The following is a 16,552-nucleotide window of genomic DNA, read 5'->3' as shown; positions in this document are numbered from 1 at the left end:
ATAAATTACCTCTGATGAGGACTATTAACTTGGAGTTTGCCTGATGAATTTCCCTTTCAGGAAATTTGGCTTCGGGAATGACAAATAGGAATTTCCTCTATTCCTCTAATGCAGGTCAGTGTAACTTCCTATTTGTAATATTTCAAAAAATAAATAAAATATCAGTATGCATGCAAATTTAAACACAAATCGCCAAATGCTTAATTACTGGCATAGTTAAATTTTTCTTATGAATGATCCACTTGTAAAAAAAAAAATTATAAATACTCCAGTAAAGTTCGTATTATTCGTCTATCTTATTCTATCCAATAATTAATATATTATTATATAAAAATAATATTAATGGCACCATGGCCGTCCTTACATACCTCAAATCCTTGACAGTCTCAATAGCACCGCTATTATTTTACCGTCACGCCAAATTTTGCGCTACTCACCAAGTTTCCGTTATAGTTATTGCCATTTTTATAGTTTTACCTTTATGTTATCCTGCTCTTAATGCCTATTATTTAAACCCTACCAGCGACGTCCCAAGTTTTTATTGGGAATTACCATCATCTCGCGTGCCTATTTCAAAGGCTAGTTTCAAACAAAAATGCGATTCTCAAGCTTCATTACGTGTAGAGAAAATTATTATTAAAACCAATGGTTTTAAAGATATTGAAAATCCTCAATCTAATTATGATACAAATGTTTTAGAAAAGAGTCTGTTATTGTGGACACATCAATTACAAGAAAGACTTGCAAATACTGTAGTAGTATATCCACCTAATAAAACTCCACTTATTTCGCGCCAAGAACCTGAAGAATATACTCTTTCTAATTTATGTTTTAAGCCAAACGGTGGAAGCCGTTGTCTGATTAATTCCCCTATTGAATTTTGGAATTACGATGCTGATTTACTTATGAACGATGATAGTATTTCAAAAACTCTTTCAAAGGCAGATAAACTTTCTTCATTTAAAATACCAATTCCTCTGGATTCGGTTTTTGGAAATCCTGTTTATGATAAAGTGACTGGAAGGATTATAGGTGCAGATTCTATCATTTTAACTTATTTTTTAGAAGATATGGGTAATTGTGCCGAAGGTCAAACTTTAGCTATATGGGATTTGCTTTTGAAGCATGTAATGGATGCAAATGATACTTGTCATATTGGTGGTGAACGTATAAAGGCTTTTGATATAGATTTTAAAGAAGCGTCAAATCATATCGTATTTATTGTATGTTTTGATTTATTTTGATAACATAACAAAAATATTGAAATTAACATATTAGTTTTTATATAGTTTAATCGTCATAAGGGATTTTCGGCAGAATCTATCCTCCTTGCTCTAGAATATATTATTGCGTTCCTATATATATCACTTTCCCCTGGACGACTTAATTCTGTAAAGTCAAAATTTGGGTTGACATCATCAATTGTGGCCCAAATAATTGCTTCTTTGGTCGTTTCACTCAGTGTTTGTTCTCTTTTTGGTGTCACTTTGACACTTGGATCTTGGTATTTATTTTAATATCCTCTTTTAAAATTTTTAGCATAATCTTATTAATAATCTTCTTTTCCAGGAAATTGTTGCCCTTTGTACTTGTAATTATCGGTGTTGAAAACTTATTTATTTTAACTAATGCAGTTACTTCAACTTCAATGGAATTAGATGTTAAAGAACGAGTTGGAAAAGGACTTGAAAAAGTTGGAGTTTCAATAACAAAAAACCTTTTTACCCGTCTTTTCGTTTTATTTATTATCTCAACAACAATAGATTTAGTTCAAGAATTTTGTATTTTCACTTCTGTGGCGATAATAATTGATTACCTGCTTCAAATGTCATTTTTCATCACTACATTGTCTATAGATCTTCGAAGATTAGAGGTAATGACTTGTAGACTTATTATATTCAATTTTTCAATAATGGATGTTATTTATATATGTCATTGGTCTTTTTTGTTTATATAGATTTCTGATTTGTATAATCGACGAGTTGGCATACCATTGAATCCTAAAAAAACTCTTAATAATCATAACCCCAAATTGATCAATGGAGTAAAAATTGGAACAAATTTTTCCAATAATGTTAGCAATGGGAGTTTGTTTATTTACTTGATGGTAAGCTAATAATAATTGAATTCAAATATATAATATATGAAATAAGTTAAAGAAAGATGATTTATTATCTTCCTAGATTGCTATTTCAATTACGACATTTATGTACCAAGCAAGCGGAGATTTTTCAAGCCTTTTACCATCGTTTAAGAGCGCTTTTAGTGATTCACTTGCGAATAAAAATACTGTCGACAAAATTTCTATCACAAATACTTTTTATGAAACCTCAACCGCCACTGATGCTGAGGCTTTCTGGAATGTTGTAAACCCGAAAAAGACGAATCAATATTTTGAAATAAGACATCCAAGGAAACTCACACTTTTGTGGACACTAGACCAGAAAAATAATCTAACAGAGTCGACGAAATCATCAGAACCATTCCCATTTTTATTGGAAATAGCTGGAACGAAATTATCCGTTAGATCCATAATTAAAAATGCTGTCTTGTATTTAAAAATTATTATAATTCCTGCATTTGTAATTATTTTTGCAATTTCATATTTGGTGAGCTTCTTGGTACCTTCGGACCAAATCGGTAAGGGTACAGCATCTAGAAATGATAATGAAAATAAGATTTCTTTGCCAGCTCCTTCCTCTAGAAACTCCTCATTTATGACCACACCTAGAGTTGTTACATTACGCGGACGTCATTCTGCTGATGTTAGCTTACTTTGCGCCAATCCTAATGGTATGATTATTACTACTGCCAAAGATAAGCATATTACTTCATGGGATGGTAGACGAGGAGTTTCACTGAAAAAACTAGAGAGATACATGCGTAAATGTGATTCATGTAAATGTGGCATCACTGGAGGAATGAAGAAATGTATATCATGGCCTGTCAGAGCTATGTGTATGAGTGAGAAGATCGAATTGGCTGCTGCGGGATTTGAAGACGGTGTTGTAAGAGTTTGGGATATTGATTCTGGACAAGCTACATTTATTTTAAAGGACACCGTTGAAGACGTAGAATCGGTTGTGTCCTCAGTGAATGTATATACAGCGAAAGAACGTGTCACTTGTTTACAATTCGTTGTTCCAACTTCTTCCTCTTCAATACCACAGACACCAACTTATGAAAAAGGATGTATGAATTTCTCGGTCAAACCAGCATCAACACAGCAAGCTCCATCTATGCTTCTTGCAACTTATCGCAATGGTTATTTTCGAGAATGGGATTTAGTTTCGGGTCGGATTGTTCATACTATAGCTACTAATCAAAAAGGTGGCATTAGTTATCTTTGTGTTGTAGACGATGGTGAGTTGGATTATAACCAGGATGATTTATGTGCTTTCACGGGTGCACGTGATGGATCGGTTAAATGTTGGATTCGAACGAGTTATTATTCCGAAAATGAATCTTCTACTGACCTTAATGGACTTCGTAAGAGTAGATGGAAGTCAACTTACACGATACCCGGTGAAACAGGAAATGCTATTACTTGTATAGCTGCCAAGGTAGTAAAAACTGAGAACAGTACCTACGGGATTGTTATTACAGGTACAGCAGATGGAGGTATAAGAGTATATGATTATTTTACTGGTAAACCTATAAATTCATTAAGTCGAGGTACGATATTTAGTCAAAAGGAAAAGGAACAATTATTATTACAAAGAAAATTGTTAATTCGGCAACAGAAATTAAATTATAGTAAAAGGTCATTTTCAGGTTCATATGATTGTGATTCTGACGATTATGAAGATGAAGAAACAGATGATTACGATGATGATTTTGATGATGATGAACTATCGCATCAAGATGCAATTACAAATATAATAATTAATTTACTTAAACAGGAAAGTTGCTATTGCGGTAATACAGAATATGGAGGTTTTTCAATAGTTACTTCTTCGGTAGATGAAAAAGTACACGTATGGCAATTAGTAAGGAATGTTATGGATTGTTCCTGTGTTGCATTACGGAATAATTCAAAAAATGGACCTGCTGGACGTCTTCAACAAAAAGATGTAGCTAAATGGGATGGTGTTATATCCTATTTTCCTAAATTTATTGGAAGAGTTAGTCAGCCTGGAGGATCAGCAATTGTATTTATAAAGGAAAATATAGTTGGCGTAAGAAAAGCTAAACATCTCTCAGGGTCGAAACATGTTCCTAGGTGTCATGGAGCAGAAGGAGAATGGGAAATGTGGATGTTGGAAATTAATGATCCAAAAGTAATTGATTCTGCACAAGATGATCAAGAAAAGTCTGATGATGAAAGTTATGTAGTCGAATTATCAGTACAGACTATTCCTTTAGTTAATGAAGCAGATTTACTTACTGAGGAACAGTTAAAAAAGAAAAAAGTGGCTCTTCAAGTAGTTAAGAAACAAAGAGATAAAGAAAGTGCGGGAGAATTAAAAGGATTTGTTAGGAGGAGAAGAAATATACTAACTAATAATAGCAATAATGTTGTAGGATCAAATTTTGGACCTACATTCCCAATGTCGTCGTTACCTTCGAATATACATAACCATAATCATTCGCATATTGATCATCATCATGAAGAAGATATACAAGGTCAAGTAGTTGATTATCGACAAAGCAGTCAAAGAAGACGTAGTGCATTACATCGAGTATATCCAGATGAAAGACAATTATCACTATTAGATGAAGAAAATGAAACGAACGAATTTTTACCCTTTGCTCATGTTAAACAAGTAGTTAAAATTGGTGAAGATGGTGTAGCAGTTGCGTATGGTAATTTTGTTAAAGTAGTTTTATTTGAACATTCGGACAATTACGAAATTGTTGATGGTGATTTAGACATTTAAAAATTTCAAAAATAATAAGAAAAAAAGAGGGGGTTAATATTTAATTAAATTTCGCATTTCAACTTTTGTAAATAAAATCAGAGAAAATATATTATATATTATATGTAATTTTATTTTAAATCATTCGTTTATAAATAAATAAAATTGTGAACAACTATTATTTTATGTAATAAAATGTCTTTAACTTTTAAATTTTGCAATATTGTAGTTCTATCACTATACATACAAAATAGCTATATAGACTATATACCAGATTTGTATCTCATAGTCGTGTTTATGGATAGTATACTGAAGACGCCGGGGCTTTTTTTTTTATTTTATTGCTGGTCTTTGCAATTGAGTTGGTCAAATTTTCTCAATATCCCAAGTAAAGTTATTTATAATTTCTTCGTCAATTTTGACAATTTTTCGAGACGAATGAGCCCCCGGTGTGGCGAAACTTTACCAATATTTACAACTATAAAAGACAAATTACATAATATTTTGCACAAATATTTGTAACAAATCTACATTGGCGGTCTACTATTACTACGTCCGTTACCACGTGCGTTACTACTTGCTGCAGCTTCTTTGGTTCTAGTTTTCTTCCTAACAGCAAGTGGAACATCTTCGGAATCGCGATCATCGATTTGATCTAGATTCTTCTTAGATCCAGCTGAGGATGATCCAGTAATTGTACTTGAGCTTGAAGTAGCACCACCTCTTGCTTGTGAACCTATAGCAGTAGAAACTCTGTTCACTTTAGAGGCTGTAGGCTTCTTTTTCTTTGTCTCTTTCTTTTCAGTTGCTTTTTTTGCTTCCTTTTGAGCTGCTTCAGCAAGCTTCCTTTCTCTTTTTTCTGCTTCTAATTGTGCTTTCTTTAGTCTTTTTTCTTCTGCATCGGCCTTTCTCTTTGCATCGCGCTGTTCTTGTTTTATACGTTTTTGCTCTTCCCTTTCTTGCTTTTCTCTTGCTTTTTCTTCCATCTTGATGCGTTTAGCATTTTCTTTCTCCACTAATGCGGCAGCATCTTTCTCTCTTTTGCGCTTCTTCTCTGCAAGAGCAGCTGCATTTTGTGCTGCAGTCTTAGGTGGCTGTCTCTTGGGTTGTGGAGGAATCTTACCAGTCGGAGGAACTTTCGGTCTATGGTTTCTTTGTTTTTGCGGCAAGCCGTCATCCTAATATTTAAATTTAAACTTTCAAAATTTTATATTCAATGATTAGAGAACTAAATAGATAGTTACTTACATCTACTAATTTGCCATTCTGCTCTTCCAATCGGTTGCGGAAATACTCAGTAAGCAACCCGATTACTTTTTCAGGGTCAATGGGAGCGAATGGCGGTGGATTAGCATACCGGGATTCTGTACATTTAAAATAATTAATTAATAATCAGTAAAAAAAACTTTCTTCTCTTGTTATAACCTACTTCTTTGGTTTGGTTCCTGTGCCTTCTTCTGAACAGGTTTAATTTTACTGGACCCCAGCAATAATTTAGTAGGAACCGAAAGATTTCCTAGACCAAGTTCTTTTAAACCAAAGAAATCGTCTCCTAATTCAATCCCATCACCTAAACTGCCAGTCATAAATACATCCTCATTTTCTGGCAAATCTTCATTGTCAGTTCCGGTATTATCGGGTTGCTATATTATAAATAAAAATTAATACCATGGCAAAAAAAAAAATGCAAATTATTATATTACTTACACTCAGCGATTCTTTGTACGCAATCTCTAGGCGACGTTGTATATCTCTTAGTTTAGTGCCATATCGTTCAATATCATCTCGAACGTATGATTCAATATCTTTAACGGTTGGTACACCATTCTCGTACAAGGTCTTTTTAATAATTTCCTTTTTAAAATTAAAGATAAGTACGAGATTATAACAAATAGCTAATAAGCCATAAACAAAATATAAAATAGTAATTTACTTCGGGAGTCTTTTTGTTGAAGACATCATCCATGTACGCCCTCATTGTTTTTCCAAGGTTTAGTAAATAATCCTGAGCAACTTCGGTTAATATATTAACAGCCATTGAAGAACCACCTAAAGAAATAATGGTTATGGTCAGTGTGATTAATAATTTTATATATAAGTAAAAAAAAATAGCGTGCTTAATGTACTTTCAAAACCTGCGTGCTGTAGCAGCTTCACGACAACCCGTTGCAAGCATGCAAATCCAGCATCGCGGTTCATCACAAGTGGTGGCAAGTCTTTCGGATCTACTTGTGGTTGACCCTCGGTTGTCTTGTTTTCAGTTGTCGCAGCTTCGTTCACGCCGAAATGACCAAGCTAAATTGTAAAGAAAAAAATATTAATCCATTTTCATTTAATCGGAATTAACAACCAATTAAACATACCGGCAAGTTGTGTTTTGCCGCCAACAGCTTTGCATGAAGGAGACGCGTTTGTTTAAGTGTCTCTATATTACGTTCGATCATCGCGGCAGTACCACGGTTCGAAAATTGGAGCTGTGGATATTGGTCAAGCGTTGGTCTTTTTGCCTCTTGTCTATGTAATTACATACGTTAAAACAAACATATACATACATGCATATACAATATTTACTTACTCTTTCCAGTACTCGGAATCAAACAACCTATCACGATCCGGATTATCGATTTCTGGATCCCACAACTCCGGCAAGAGAGGAGTATCCAAACCTTTTAGTATTTCTTGTAATTCCTTATCACACTCATCATCATCCATATCATTAGATAAGACAACAGGTATTTGTGGAGTTTCAATTGAGGTTTGTTCTTGAATCGGTTGTGGTTGCTCTATCATCTCGGGTTCTATATTAAGTATGAAAATAAGTCGTTTAGCGATACGCACTTATAAATATGATTTAATAATTATCCAGAGGTAATCACCCCTTTCTTCAGCGGCGATTTCTTGCTCCACTTGGGCAGTAATAGCGACAGCATCGGCAGCGGCTCTTTTCATCATTTCTTCTTCTGTCTTTCTTTTCATTTCTTCGTTGTACTGCTCTCGAGTCTTGACGACAATTTCAGGAACGTTCTCAAGTAATTCATCAGTTTTTGCCCTCATCGCAATAGCACATTTCCTAAAGTAATTATCCTGATACATAGAAAAGAAAATTAATCAAAAAAAGGGTAAGATTACTAAAGTAAAAAAATATATACCGGATCTGTGTTGTAGGTGAGGCAGTTACTATAAATCAGTAAAAGATCGTCAGCAAATTCTTTCTTGGAGTTATATTGCCCATTCTTAAAGTTTTTTGTCACTTGGCTTAGATCCATCGGACGTTTAATTACTACGAATAAAAAAAGAATCAATTAACAATTAATGAACGATAAACTAAGAATGCATAAAATATTTACTTTTATAGTAGTCAGGAGCCTCTTTAGCCGCAACCTTTTTAAGAAATGGCGACGAGTATTCCTATATTGATTCACAAAATATAATGAAATTAATTTCATGTGCTTATTTTAGTCTCATTAATTAAAATCACATTTACCGAATATGCCTTCAGAGCGTTTAAAACGCTTTCTATTGCTTCATATAGTTCTGCGCGCCCTACATAATTCGGGTCGGCCTAAAGAAAATTAAAATTAGCGAATACTAATGTATTATAATTTCATATAGCCAAAAAATAACAATAAAATTAGAATCATACATATTTCGAACCCAAACTTCTAACTTCGGTTAAAGTATTGACTATCTCTTCATCCAACATTTTACTTGCACCTCGATTTTTCTCGATAGCTTCCACCAGATACTGAATTGGAAACGCAAATTAAACATCAAACTAAACATGAGAGTGCTAGATATTATGTTAAAATACTTACGCGCATCTTGGGGTCAGCTTTCAAGAATTGCTATATAGACGTAACAAATTAGAGACCTTTTGATACAAGAAGAAAATGCTCACTTGTTAATTTGAGAGAAACTTACCAACCCGCTTATCTTCGAGCTTGAAGCTTGTTCTTGGATATCCATATTTCCTATATCTTATTTAATTATGTATCGAGCAATTTTGTGGAAACGCTTTGAATTCGGAAGTGATTTTTTTTAATAACGTAAGATTTTCCATTCAATTCTGTTCAACTAAAGTGCTATTAAAATTACTTTGAAATTCTTCTTTCATATTATATTAATATTTTCACCACGTGACTTAAATAATGATTTTAAACTATACTGGCAATGATCGGTGAACAATAGAATACAATAATCACGTGCAAATTCAAAAGTACCAAATGTAAAAGGAATCTTTGCCTGATTTAATTTTTATATTTTAAAAGATTAAAAAGGAAGAGAAAACATCACACCGGGTCGGGTCCAACCCTTTGCAGTCATGAAAAAACAAATTTCCATTTTAAATTGGCAAATAAATGATAAGTTTTAAATGTTTTTTATTAAATTAGGAATTAAATTTTATAGTGAGAATATTTTTGTTATTACAATAAGAGATTAATTTGTCTCATAAAAAAGATATATTTATTTACTACAAAGCATTTTAATATAAATTATGATACAAAAAATTTTCCTATTCAGTCTTTAATAACGTTTATATTTAGATAAGTTCCTTTGTGCAAAAACTTGAAGATCCAGATCTAATCAAATCAATTAGTAAATCCTAAATCCTACGGGAATGCCATTTGGATCTTCATGCAGGAATATTCAATTGGTGTCTCAATACGCCCAACACCAAGAATCAACATTCGTAAATTGATGTAGATGTGAAAAAGTATTATCTGAACGAGAGTTAAATACTTACTAGAATTTGGATGGTTGTTTATGAAGGAAGTAAAGAGCTACTTTTTGATGAGGGTTTGAGAGTGGTCAACTTCAATGACCAACGATATTTGCTGTCCACGCGCCGGCTATTGTCCGTCCTAAGACATACTGGTCGAACAAAAACCAGGCTATTTGCACTATTTGCACTAAGAATTGTAGTTGCGTCTCCTAACCCTGAGAATTCCAAACAGTAATTAATGGTTGAAGAATTTGAAACAGCCATTAATAATTGAGCAGATGAAGAGAAACATGCTGTATAAATCAACTAAATCACTGACCCTTTTAAAGTCGCTTCAAGTGTATTGGTTTTAGATTCTGACTCAGGAGAAGAGAAATATACGTAAAAGCTACAAAATGCGCCAACAAACTTAATCAACGATTTAAAATTCCTCGTATATCTTCCTAATGCCATTGCGTGAGCACAGGTACTTCACATGCCATAATTCTTAATGTAAAAAGTCTATCACAATAATAATTAAGATAAGTTCACATTTCTTCTATATCGATTTTCTGCTAACTCCACTTGGCTGATTCGATATCTTCAGAGGACAGTTATATATTTTTCTGTACAGGAGAGTGATAAGAAGTCGACAACAGAAGTAGACTGGGAATCTAAATGTTATATTATTCTTCTAATTCATTTTAAATTCACCTGGAGTGTCTCCTCAAATCTAAATTTTCGGGATTTTAGTGGTTATTACACAAGGAGGTTTAAGGGGTTAGGGTTTTGTGACCCGTGATATATATAGAGGGGTCAGAACTATTTTAATTGGGCAATTAAAGTCACATGCGAATAGATGTGGATCCAAAATAAAATTTCCCAAGACTTATCAGATTGTCAAAAGTCAACTCAAAAAAATAACTGGTAAGTGTATTCTCATCATCTCGGCAGCAATTACCAGTGTGTAATAGTTTCTTAAGAAAGTTCAACAATTGTAAGGATTTATCTTCTGGATCACTTTAACCTGCAACGCTGGCTTCGGGAAACAAGCCACTCCCTCCTCACCTCTGTTTATATCAACTGGTCGCCGGACAACGGATCAAACCCGAAACTGACTCTATTCCACAATGTCGACCTCTGAACATATTGTTACTGTCAACACTTCAGAAGCTCAAGATACAATTTCTACTCAGCAACTCTTAAAAGTTCATGAGGAAAAAGAAACCAATGCTCAAAAGGAAGTCACTAAAACCGAGCAACCAACCACTGCCGAGCATATCGATTCGATTTCTTCTTTATATGATACAAATTTTCCTTCTTTGTCGGCATCATCTGTTCCTGCTACAAAACCCTCAACATGGGGTGTTAAATCTGGTGCCGCCGCTGTTCGTTCAGAAATGACTTTGGGCTCGGTTGGTGAAAACCGAAAATCGGCAACTAGTGAAGCAACGGCACCTGTGGCGATGTCTCATCGTCAAGTAAATCCTGTGATTAAAAAACCAATCATTGTAACAGAACTTCTCGAATTGCCTGCTTCTCAACAGTTGCAAAAGAAAGAATTCGGTAATAAAACTACAACCGTTGACGTTGTCAAACGCGTAAAAGATAGGACTAACACTCATATTGAAGTTTCGACAGGACAAAGAACTGGTAACACAACTTTTTTAATTAAAGGAAAACATGAAGATGTCATGAGAGCTAAGCGTGATTTATTAGATAATTTAGCCGTTAAAGTTAGTATCTTTCTTGTATTATTTTCGGAATGTGCTATATATCAAAGGTTTATGGATAATTTAATTATTATTATAGAGTGAAGAAGTTATTCAAATCCCAATTTCTGCTCGTCGTTATATTCTTGGATCGCGTGGTGTAACTTTACAAACTATTACGCATGAAACTAGTACTAGAATTCAACTTCCACCTCGCCAAGAAAATCATAATGAAGAGAAATCTGAACTTGATTATGATGAGGATGAAGAAATGATGGACGTTAAAATAGAAGGTGATGCGAAAGGTATTAGTTTAGCCAAAGAAAAAATTGAAGCCATCGTAAATAACAGGGTAAATATTTAGTTCAAGAAATAATTCGGTTTATATTATTCTTATTCATCTTTATATTTACTTTTTAACAGGTAACCACGCGAGTTCATAAAATTACTCATATTGAGCACCACTATTATCCACTTATTTCGGGTGCTCATAACGCACATATTAATCAAATTAGCAACGAAACTGGTGCCAGAATCTACATTCCTCCTTTTCTTTCTACGGAATCAGCTGAAGGCTACGAATGTTCTTCCAAAGATGCTATTAGTATTTCTGGTGACAAAGAGGCTGTTAAGAAGGCGTTGGATAAAATTGAAGGAATCTATGAAGGATTGGTAAGATAATGTTATCGCTCACATTTTATTATTCAAAGTTTTTTGTAAGAAATTTATCTTGTTAATTTTTATCTTTTATTTCATTTTACTTTCGCTAATTAGAAAAGTAATACTACCACACTCGATGTAAACATTCCAAAACCTCAACATAAATACCTCATTGGTTCAAAAGGATCTAATCTTCAGGAAATTCTTGAAAAAACCGGTTGTTCTTTAGAACTCGCGCCATTGTCTCACCCTTCAGAAAAAGTTACGATTCGAGGAATACAAAACCAGCTTGTTGTAGCGCTTCAAATTGTGATGGATAAGGCCAGCTCAATTCGAGTTCAAACCCTGGATATTACCAAGATTCACAAAACTGATCAACCTTTGGAACATGCCAAAAATATATTGAAATATTTATGGAACAGGAACAAGTTAAAAAAGATTGAAAGCGACACAGGAGTTCAAATTATTGTACCAAAAGGACCAGCTTTAGAAAAAGCTGTTGTTTTGGAATTTGTTGGTAAGGTTCTTGAAGAAGTGGAAAATGCACGAAAAGAAGTCAGTGAAATAGTTAAAGGTTTAGTAAGTGTTATTTAATATAAATATAAATTTTATTCTTATTTGTTTTCTATTAATCACATATTGTATTGAATTACAAAGTATGATGATTAGGATTATTTGAATTTAGTCAGTTTATTATTTTACTCTCTATAGTCTCCAAATTATTTCGCCGTTGCGACTATTGAACCTCATTTGCATCGACATATAATTGGTCGTAAAGGACAAAATCTCCAACGAGTTAAAGATACATATGGCGTTGAGATTATTGTTCCTGACGAAAAAGACGAAAGTCCGGATATATTGATTGTATTTGAAGGAAAAGAAGGTGAAGAAATTCCTTCTGATAGGAAGAAAAAGGAAACATATATCAAAGATGTTTTAGAAAAGGCTAAAACTGAATTGGTCAAAGCAGGACAAGATGCTGTAGGTATAAAAATGTATTTGCTACTTTTGTTGACAGTATTAATGATAAAAATTTTTTTTTTTCAGTCTGATTTTGCTACACAAACTCTCACTATTCCGGTACGTTTTCATCGATATATTATTGGCCCAAAAGGTAATACACTTAACAACATTACCGGAGGAAATGATGCACCCGTTTCTGTTAAGTTTGGATCTTCTCGAACTGGTGCAGCAGAACGTTCTGCAAATGCTGAAGGTAAAAAGCTTGTCAACGTGCCGATTTCTGATGACATTGTCATAATTAAAGGCCCAACTGATGAAGTTGAGAGAGTTGTTAATGAAATTAAAAATGTAGTCGATAACGCTAAACACATTGAGGTAATGAATTTCATTAATTTATAATCAAGGAGAAAATATTTTCACATTTGACTTATATTCTCAAATCTCAATTATGTTAGATCATGAATTCTTATACGGAGGAATTTACCTTTCCTGCACAGTATTCTGCTCACGTAATTGGTAAAGGTGGTGCACACGTGAATCGTTTAAAGGAAAGTTTAAGTGTTAAAATTGATATTGAAGGTGGTGCCAAAGGGGAGGAAAAGAAAACTAATCCGGGTGAAAATGTTAAAGTTACTATTATGGGAATGAAGAGTAATGTAGAAAAGGCAAAAGAAAAAATTTTAGATCTGATAGATAAATTGCAGGATGCTACTGTAATTCATTTAAAGGTTCCTGCCGAATACCATAAATCGTTGATTGGTGCAAAAGGTCGTTATGTAAAACGTCTCGAAGAAAAATATGGAGTACACATTCGTTTTCCAAAAACAAACCAAGCTAATGGAGAAGGTGAAGAAGACATTTATGCCCAAAAACCCGATGAAGTTATTATAAAAGGCGGGAAGAAAGGAGTAAATGATGCAAAAACAGAATTACTGGAATTACTGGATTATGAAAAGGATCATGACCATTCTATTAACTTCAAAATTCCTGCTAAATATCTTCCACATATTGTTGGTAAAAATGGTTCTAGAATCACAGAAATTAAATATGATACCTTTACACGCATTGATCTAGGTCGACCAGAAATTTTGGAGGATGGTTCAGAACAAGAAGTTGCGAATGTTGTTATTCATGGAACAAAGTCTGATATTTGTAATGCTCAAGAAAAAATTCTTAATATCGTAAAAGAACTTGAAAATCAGATTACTCTTACTATACATATAGACCCTCAACATCATAAATATTTAATTGGTCCAGGTGGAAGCCGTATTCGCGAAACTGTTGCGAATGTAAGCGGGTCAGAAGAAAAAGGTAGTCAAGCCGGTGTTGTAAAGTTTCCTCGCCCTGGTGATAACAGTGATGAGGTGATCCTTAAAGGAGATAAAGAACTTGTTGAAAAGGTTAAACTTGAGTTAGAAAGATTAGTTGAAGAACAAAATAACCTAAAAGTTGGTATAGTTCAAATACCACGGGCTCAGCACCCAATAATCATCGGTCGTAATGCAAATCAGCTTAAAGAAATCCAATCTCGCTTTAATGTTGAAATTCAATTTCCTGGTTCAAGATCTTATCATGATACTCCTATTGCGGAAATTTCTATTGAAGAAATTGAAAATAGTGAGGAAGCAGTAAAGATCATTGGCAAAGAGGAAAATATTGAAGCTGCTAAAGCCGATATTTTATCTAGAATTAGGTATGTTCATACCGTGAATATACCACGTAAATTTCACTGTGCAGTTTTCGCAAACGGTTCTACTATTCGAAAACTGAGGAATGAATTTCATGTCATTGTTGATCATGGTGAAGAAATACCACCTGAAAAAAATGACTTGCAATTTATAAAACTTAATGATGAAGCTTCGATAAAGGAAAATGATCTTGAAAATGAAAGTTCTCTATCAAAGAGAGATTATGAAATTTTTGAAAATTATGGCGAAGAAGTTGGTGATATTTCCTGGAATTTGAAAGGGGAAAAATCGCAAGTCGAAAAAGCAGAAGTATATCTTAGAGAGTTAATAGAAGAGGCGGTAAGATATAATGATTTTTCTTGTAATGTTAAAGATACATAAAATATAAACGCATATTTTGTTTTTATAATAGAGTAACTTTACTCATACGGGACATATTACTATTCCTCAACAATATCATCGTCATATTATTGGCCGAGGGGGTGCAACTATTACTCGTATTCGCACTGAAAGTGGATGCAAGATAGAGGTGCCTAAAATCAAAGGCGACGATAATGTGATCGTGACTGGATCACAAAGAGGAATTGACGAAGCGTACAGGTTATTAAATGACATTGTAGAACGAGCTGAAAAGAATATTCATTAAAATCTTTCTTAACCATCACTTTGCATAAGAAAAATAAGAAAAGAATTATTACTAGAATATTTAAAAAAAAAATGATTACTGTTTACACTTAAACATTTGTCAATGTGTATAGTTAGTATCAATGTAATATTTATTTATTTATTTTTTTGTTACTAATAAAATTATTATAGAAAAATAATAGATTATCGTTCTGCATTACATGTCGATATGTTATATGCATATTGCTATATGTATATTTTTTATGTATAAAATATTTATCTGTTCATATAAGCAAGCATTCTAGCCTTATCTCTACGATCTTTTTCATATTGTGCTGCTGTTTGTTTTGCATTCAATCTTTTTAATTTCGTCTAAATAAAATCATTTAATTTAATAATATTTTAAATTTAAAGTTGCGAAAGTAAGTTATAAATACATACCTTTGGAGGCTGATTAGTTTTTTTCACTCCAATACCAAATCTGTCATTTTTTAATCTTGTTGATATCGGATGTCTTATACCTTGTTCATTTATACCAAGTCCTTTTTCGTAACGCCATCCTTGATCACGCAACATCCTAAATCCTACATTAGTCTATAAATTATTGTATAATTAGTAATAAATTTAAAATGGTATTCAGAGATTATATTAGCAATTAATTATTTTACCTCATTTAATGTTAATGGATCCGGTATTGACTGATCATTAAAGCTTTTTGATATAACAAGATGTGCTATACCATGAATATGATCTTGATATAGGTGCTTTTCTACCCAAACTTCGCAATCTACACACCATATTTTATTATCATCACTTGAATTAAATTTTTCTTCATATTCATTATTCTTTCCTGTTTTTATTGTATCCTCAATGGGTTCGATATGCTTGATGTCTTCCTCCTCCTCATCGTTGTATTCTAATAACTTTGCCAGGCTATTAGAAAAACTCTCAGAATCTTCTATAATATTATTTTTTGTAATAGTTTTATTGTTTATGATTCCTTGTTTCTTACAAGTTATGTTTATTTTATTTTTTCGTACCTTTTTCTTTTTTGTTGGTGGGAGTGAAATAACACTTTGATAAAAATTTGTTACACTTCTAACTATTTTCTCTTTGTCTTCCTCCTCAGAAGTTGAGTGTTCGCCTGCTACACTTTTCAAAGGATTTGAAGGTACAAATGAGATTGGAATTCTTAATAAGGAATACGGTATCTTATCGGACATTTTTTCAACGTTCCCTGTTGAAAAATGGCGAACACTGTTGATCTGCGTATTTTAATTTTTTTCTCTTCTCATGTGACTTGCTTATTAATAATTATAATAGATAATCAGTCGAATTTTTTCT

The 16,552-nt window shown here is 33.2% G+C and overlaps 5 protein-coding genes across 5 annotated transcripts; 2 read left to right on the top strand and 3 right to left on the bottom strand.

Annotated features, from left to right (window-relative positions):
* The first annotated feature begins 307 nt into the window (after positions 1-307).
* Positions 308-5,048, top strand: OCT59_008091 (uncharacterized protein). Its single transcript, XM_025333225.2, has 5 exons — positions 308-1,223; positions 1,290-1,504; positions 1,570-1,873; positions 1,958-2,107; positions 2,184-5,048. Exons 1-5 carry the CDS (start codon positions 351-353, stop codon positions 4,878-4,880), a joined length of 4,239 nt encoding a protein of 1,412 aa, XP_025174382.2. The 5' UTR covers positions 308-350; the 3' UTR covers positions 4,881-5,048.
* Positions 4,909-8,924, bottom strand: OCT59_008090 (uncharacterized protein). The gene is made up of 15 exons (XM_025319200.2): positions 8,781-8,924; positions 8,675-8,704; positions 8,503-8,604; positions 8,344-8,421; positions 8,207-8,267; positions 8,009-8,139; positions 7,736-7,943; positions 7,435-7,657; positions 7,223-7,373; positions 6,986-7,154; positions 6,793-6,908; positions 6,567-6,713; positions 6,289-6,502; positions 6,108-6,223; positions 4,909-6,037 (listed from the first exon to the last, which is right to left on the bottom strand). Exons 1-15 carry the CDS (start codon positions 8,823-8,825, stop codon positions 5,387-5,389), a joined length of 2,442 nt encoding a protein of 813 aa, XP_025174383.1. The 5' UTR covers positions 8,826-8,924; the 3' UTR covers positions 4,909-5,386.
* A 697-nt stretch (positions 8,925-9,621) lies between these two features.
* OCT59_008089 (uncharacterized protein) lies at positions 9,622-9,846 on the bottom strand (the record flags this gene model as incomplete). The annotated part of the gene is made up of 1 exon (XM_066142230.1): positions 9,622-9,846. The coding sequence occupies one exon, from the start codon at positions 9,844-9,846 to the stop codon at positions 9,622-9,624; it is 225 nt and encodes a 74-aa protein (XP_065999131.1).
* Positions 9,847-10,461: 615 nt separating this feature from the next.
* Positions 10,462-15,400, top strand: OCT59_008088 (uncharacterized protein). The gene is made up of 9 exons (XM_025319201.2): positions 10,462-10,488; positions 10,564-11,297; positions 11,374-11,625; positions 11,697-11,945; positions 12,048-12,512; positions 12,645-12,914; positions 12,981-13,271; positions 13,352-14,923; positions 14,997-15,400. Exons 2-9 carry the CDS (start codon positions 10,692-10,694, stop codon positions 15,228-15,230), a joined length of 3,939 nt encoding a protein of 1,312 aa, XP_025174384.2. The 5' UTR covers positions 10,462-10,488; positions 10,564-10,691; the 3' UTR covers positions 15,231-15,400.
* OCT59_008087 (uncharacterized protein) lies at positions 15,338-16,447 on the bottom strand. Its single transcript, XM_025319202.2, has 3 exons — positions 15,877-16,447; positions 15,650-15,802; positions 15,338-15,580 (listed from the first exon to the last, which is right to left on the bottom strand). Exons 1-3 carry the CDS (start codon positions 16,429-16,431, stop codon positions 15,485-15,487), a joined length of 804 nt encoding a protein of 267 aa, XP_025174385.1. The 5' UTR covers positions 16,432-16,447; the 3' UTR covers positions 15,338-15,484.
* Between the last annotated feature and the right edge of the window lie 105 nt (positions 16,448-16,552).

This window comes from Rhizophagus irregularis, chromosome 16 (assembly GCF_026210795.1).
Source record: "Rhizophagus irregularis chromosome 16, complete sequence".
NCBI lineage: Eukaryota > Fungi > Glomeromycota > Glomeromycetes > Glomerales > Glomeraceae > Rhizophagus > Rhizophagus irregularis.
The sequence above is the reverse complement of the archived record's forward strand: the minus strand, read 5'-3'. Positions and strand labels throughout refer to the sequence as shown.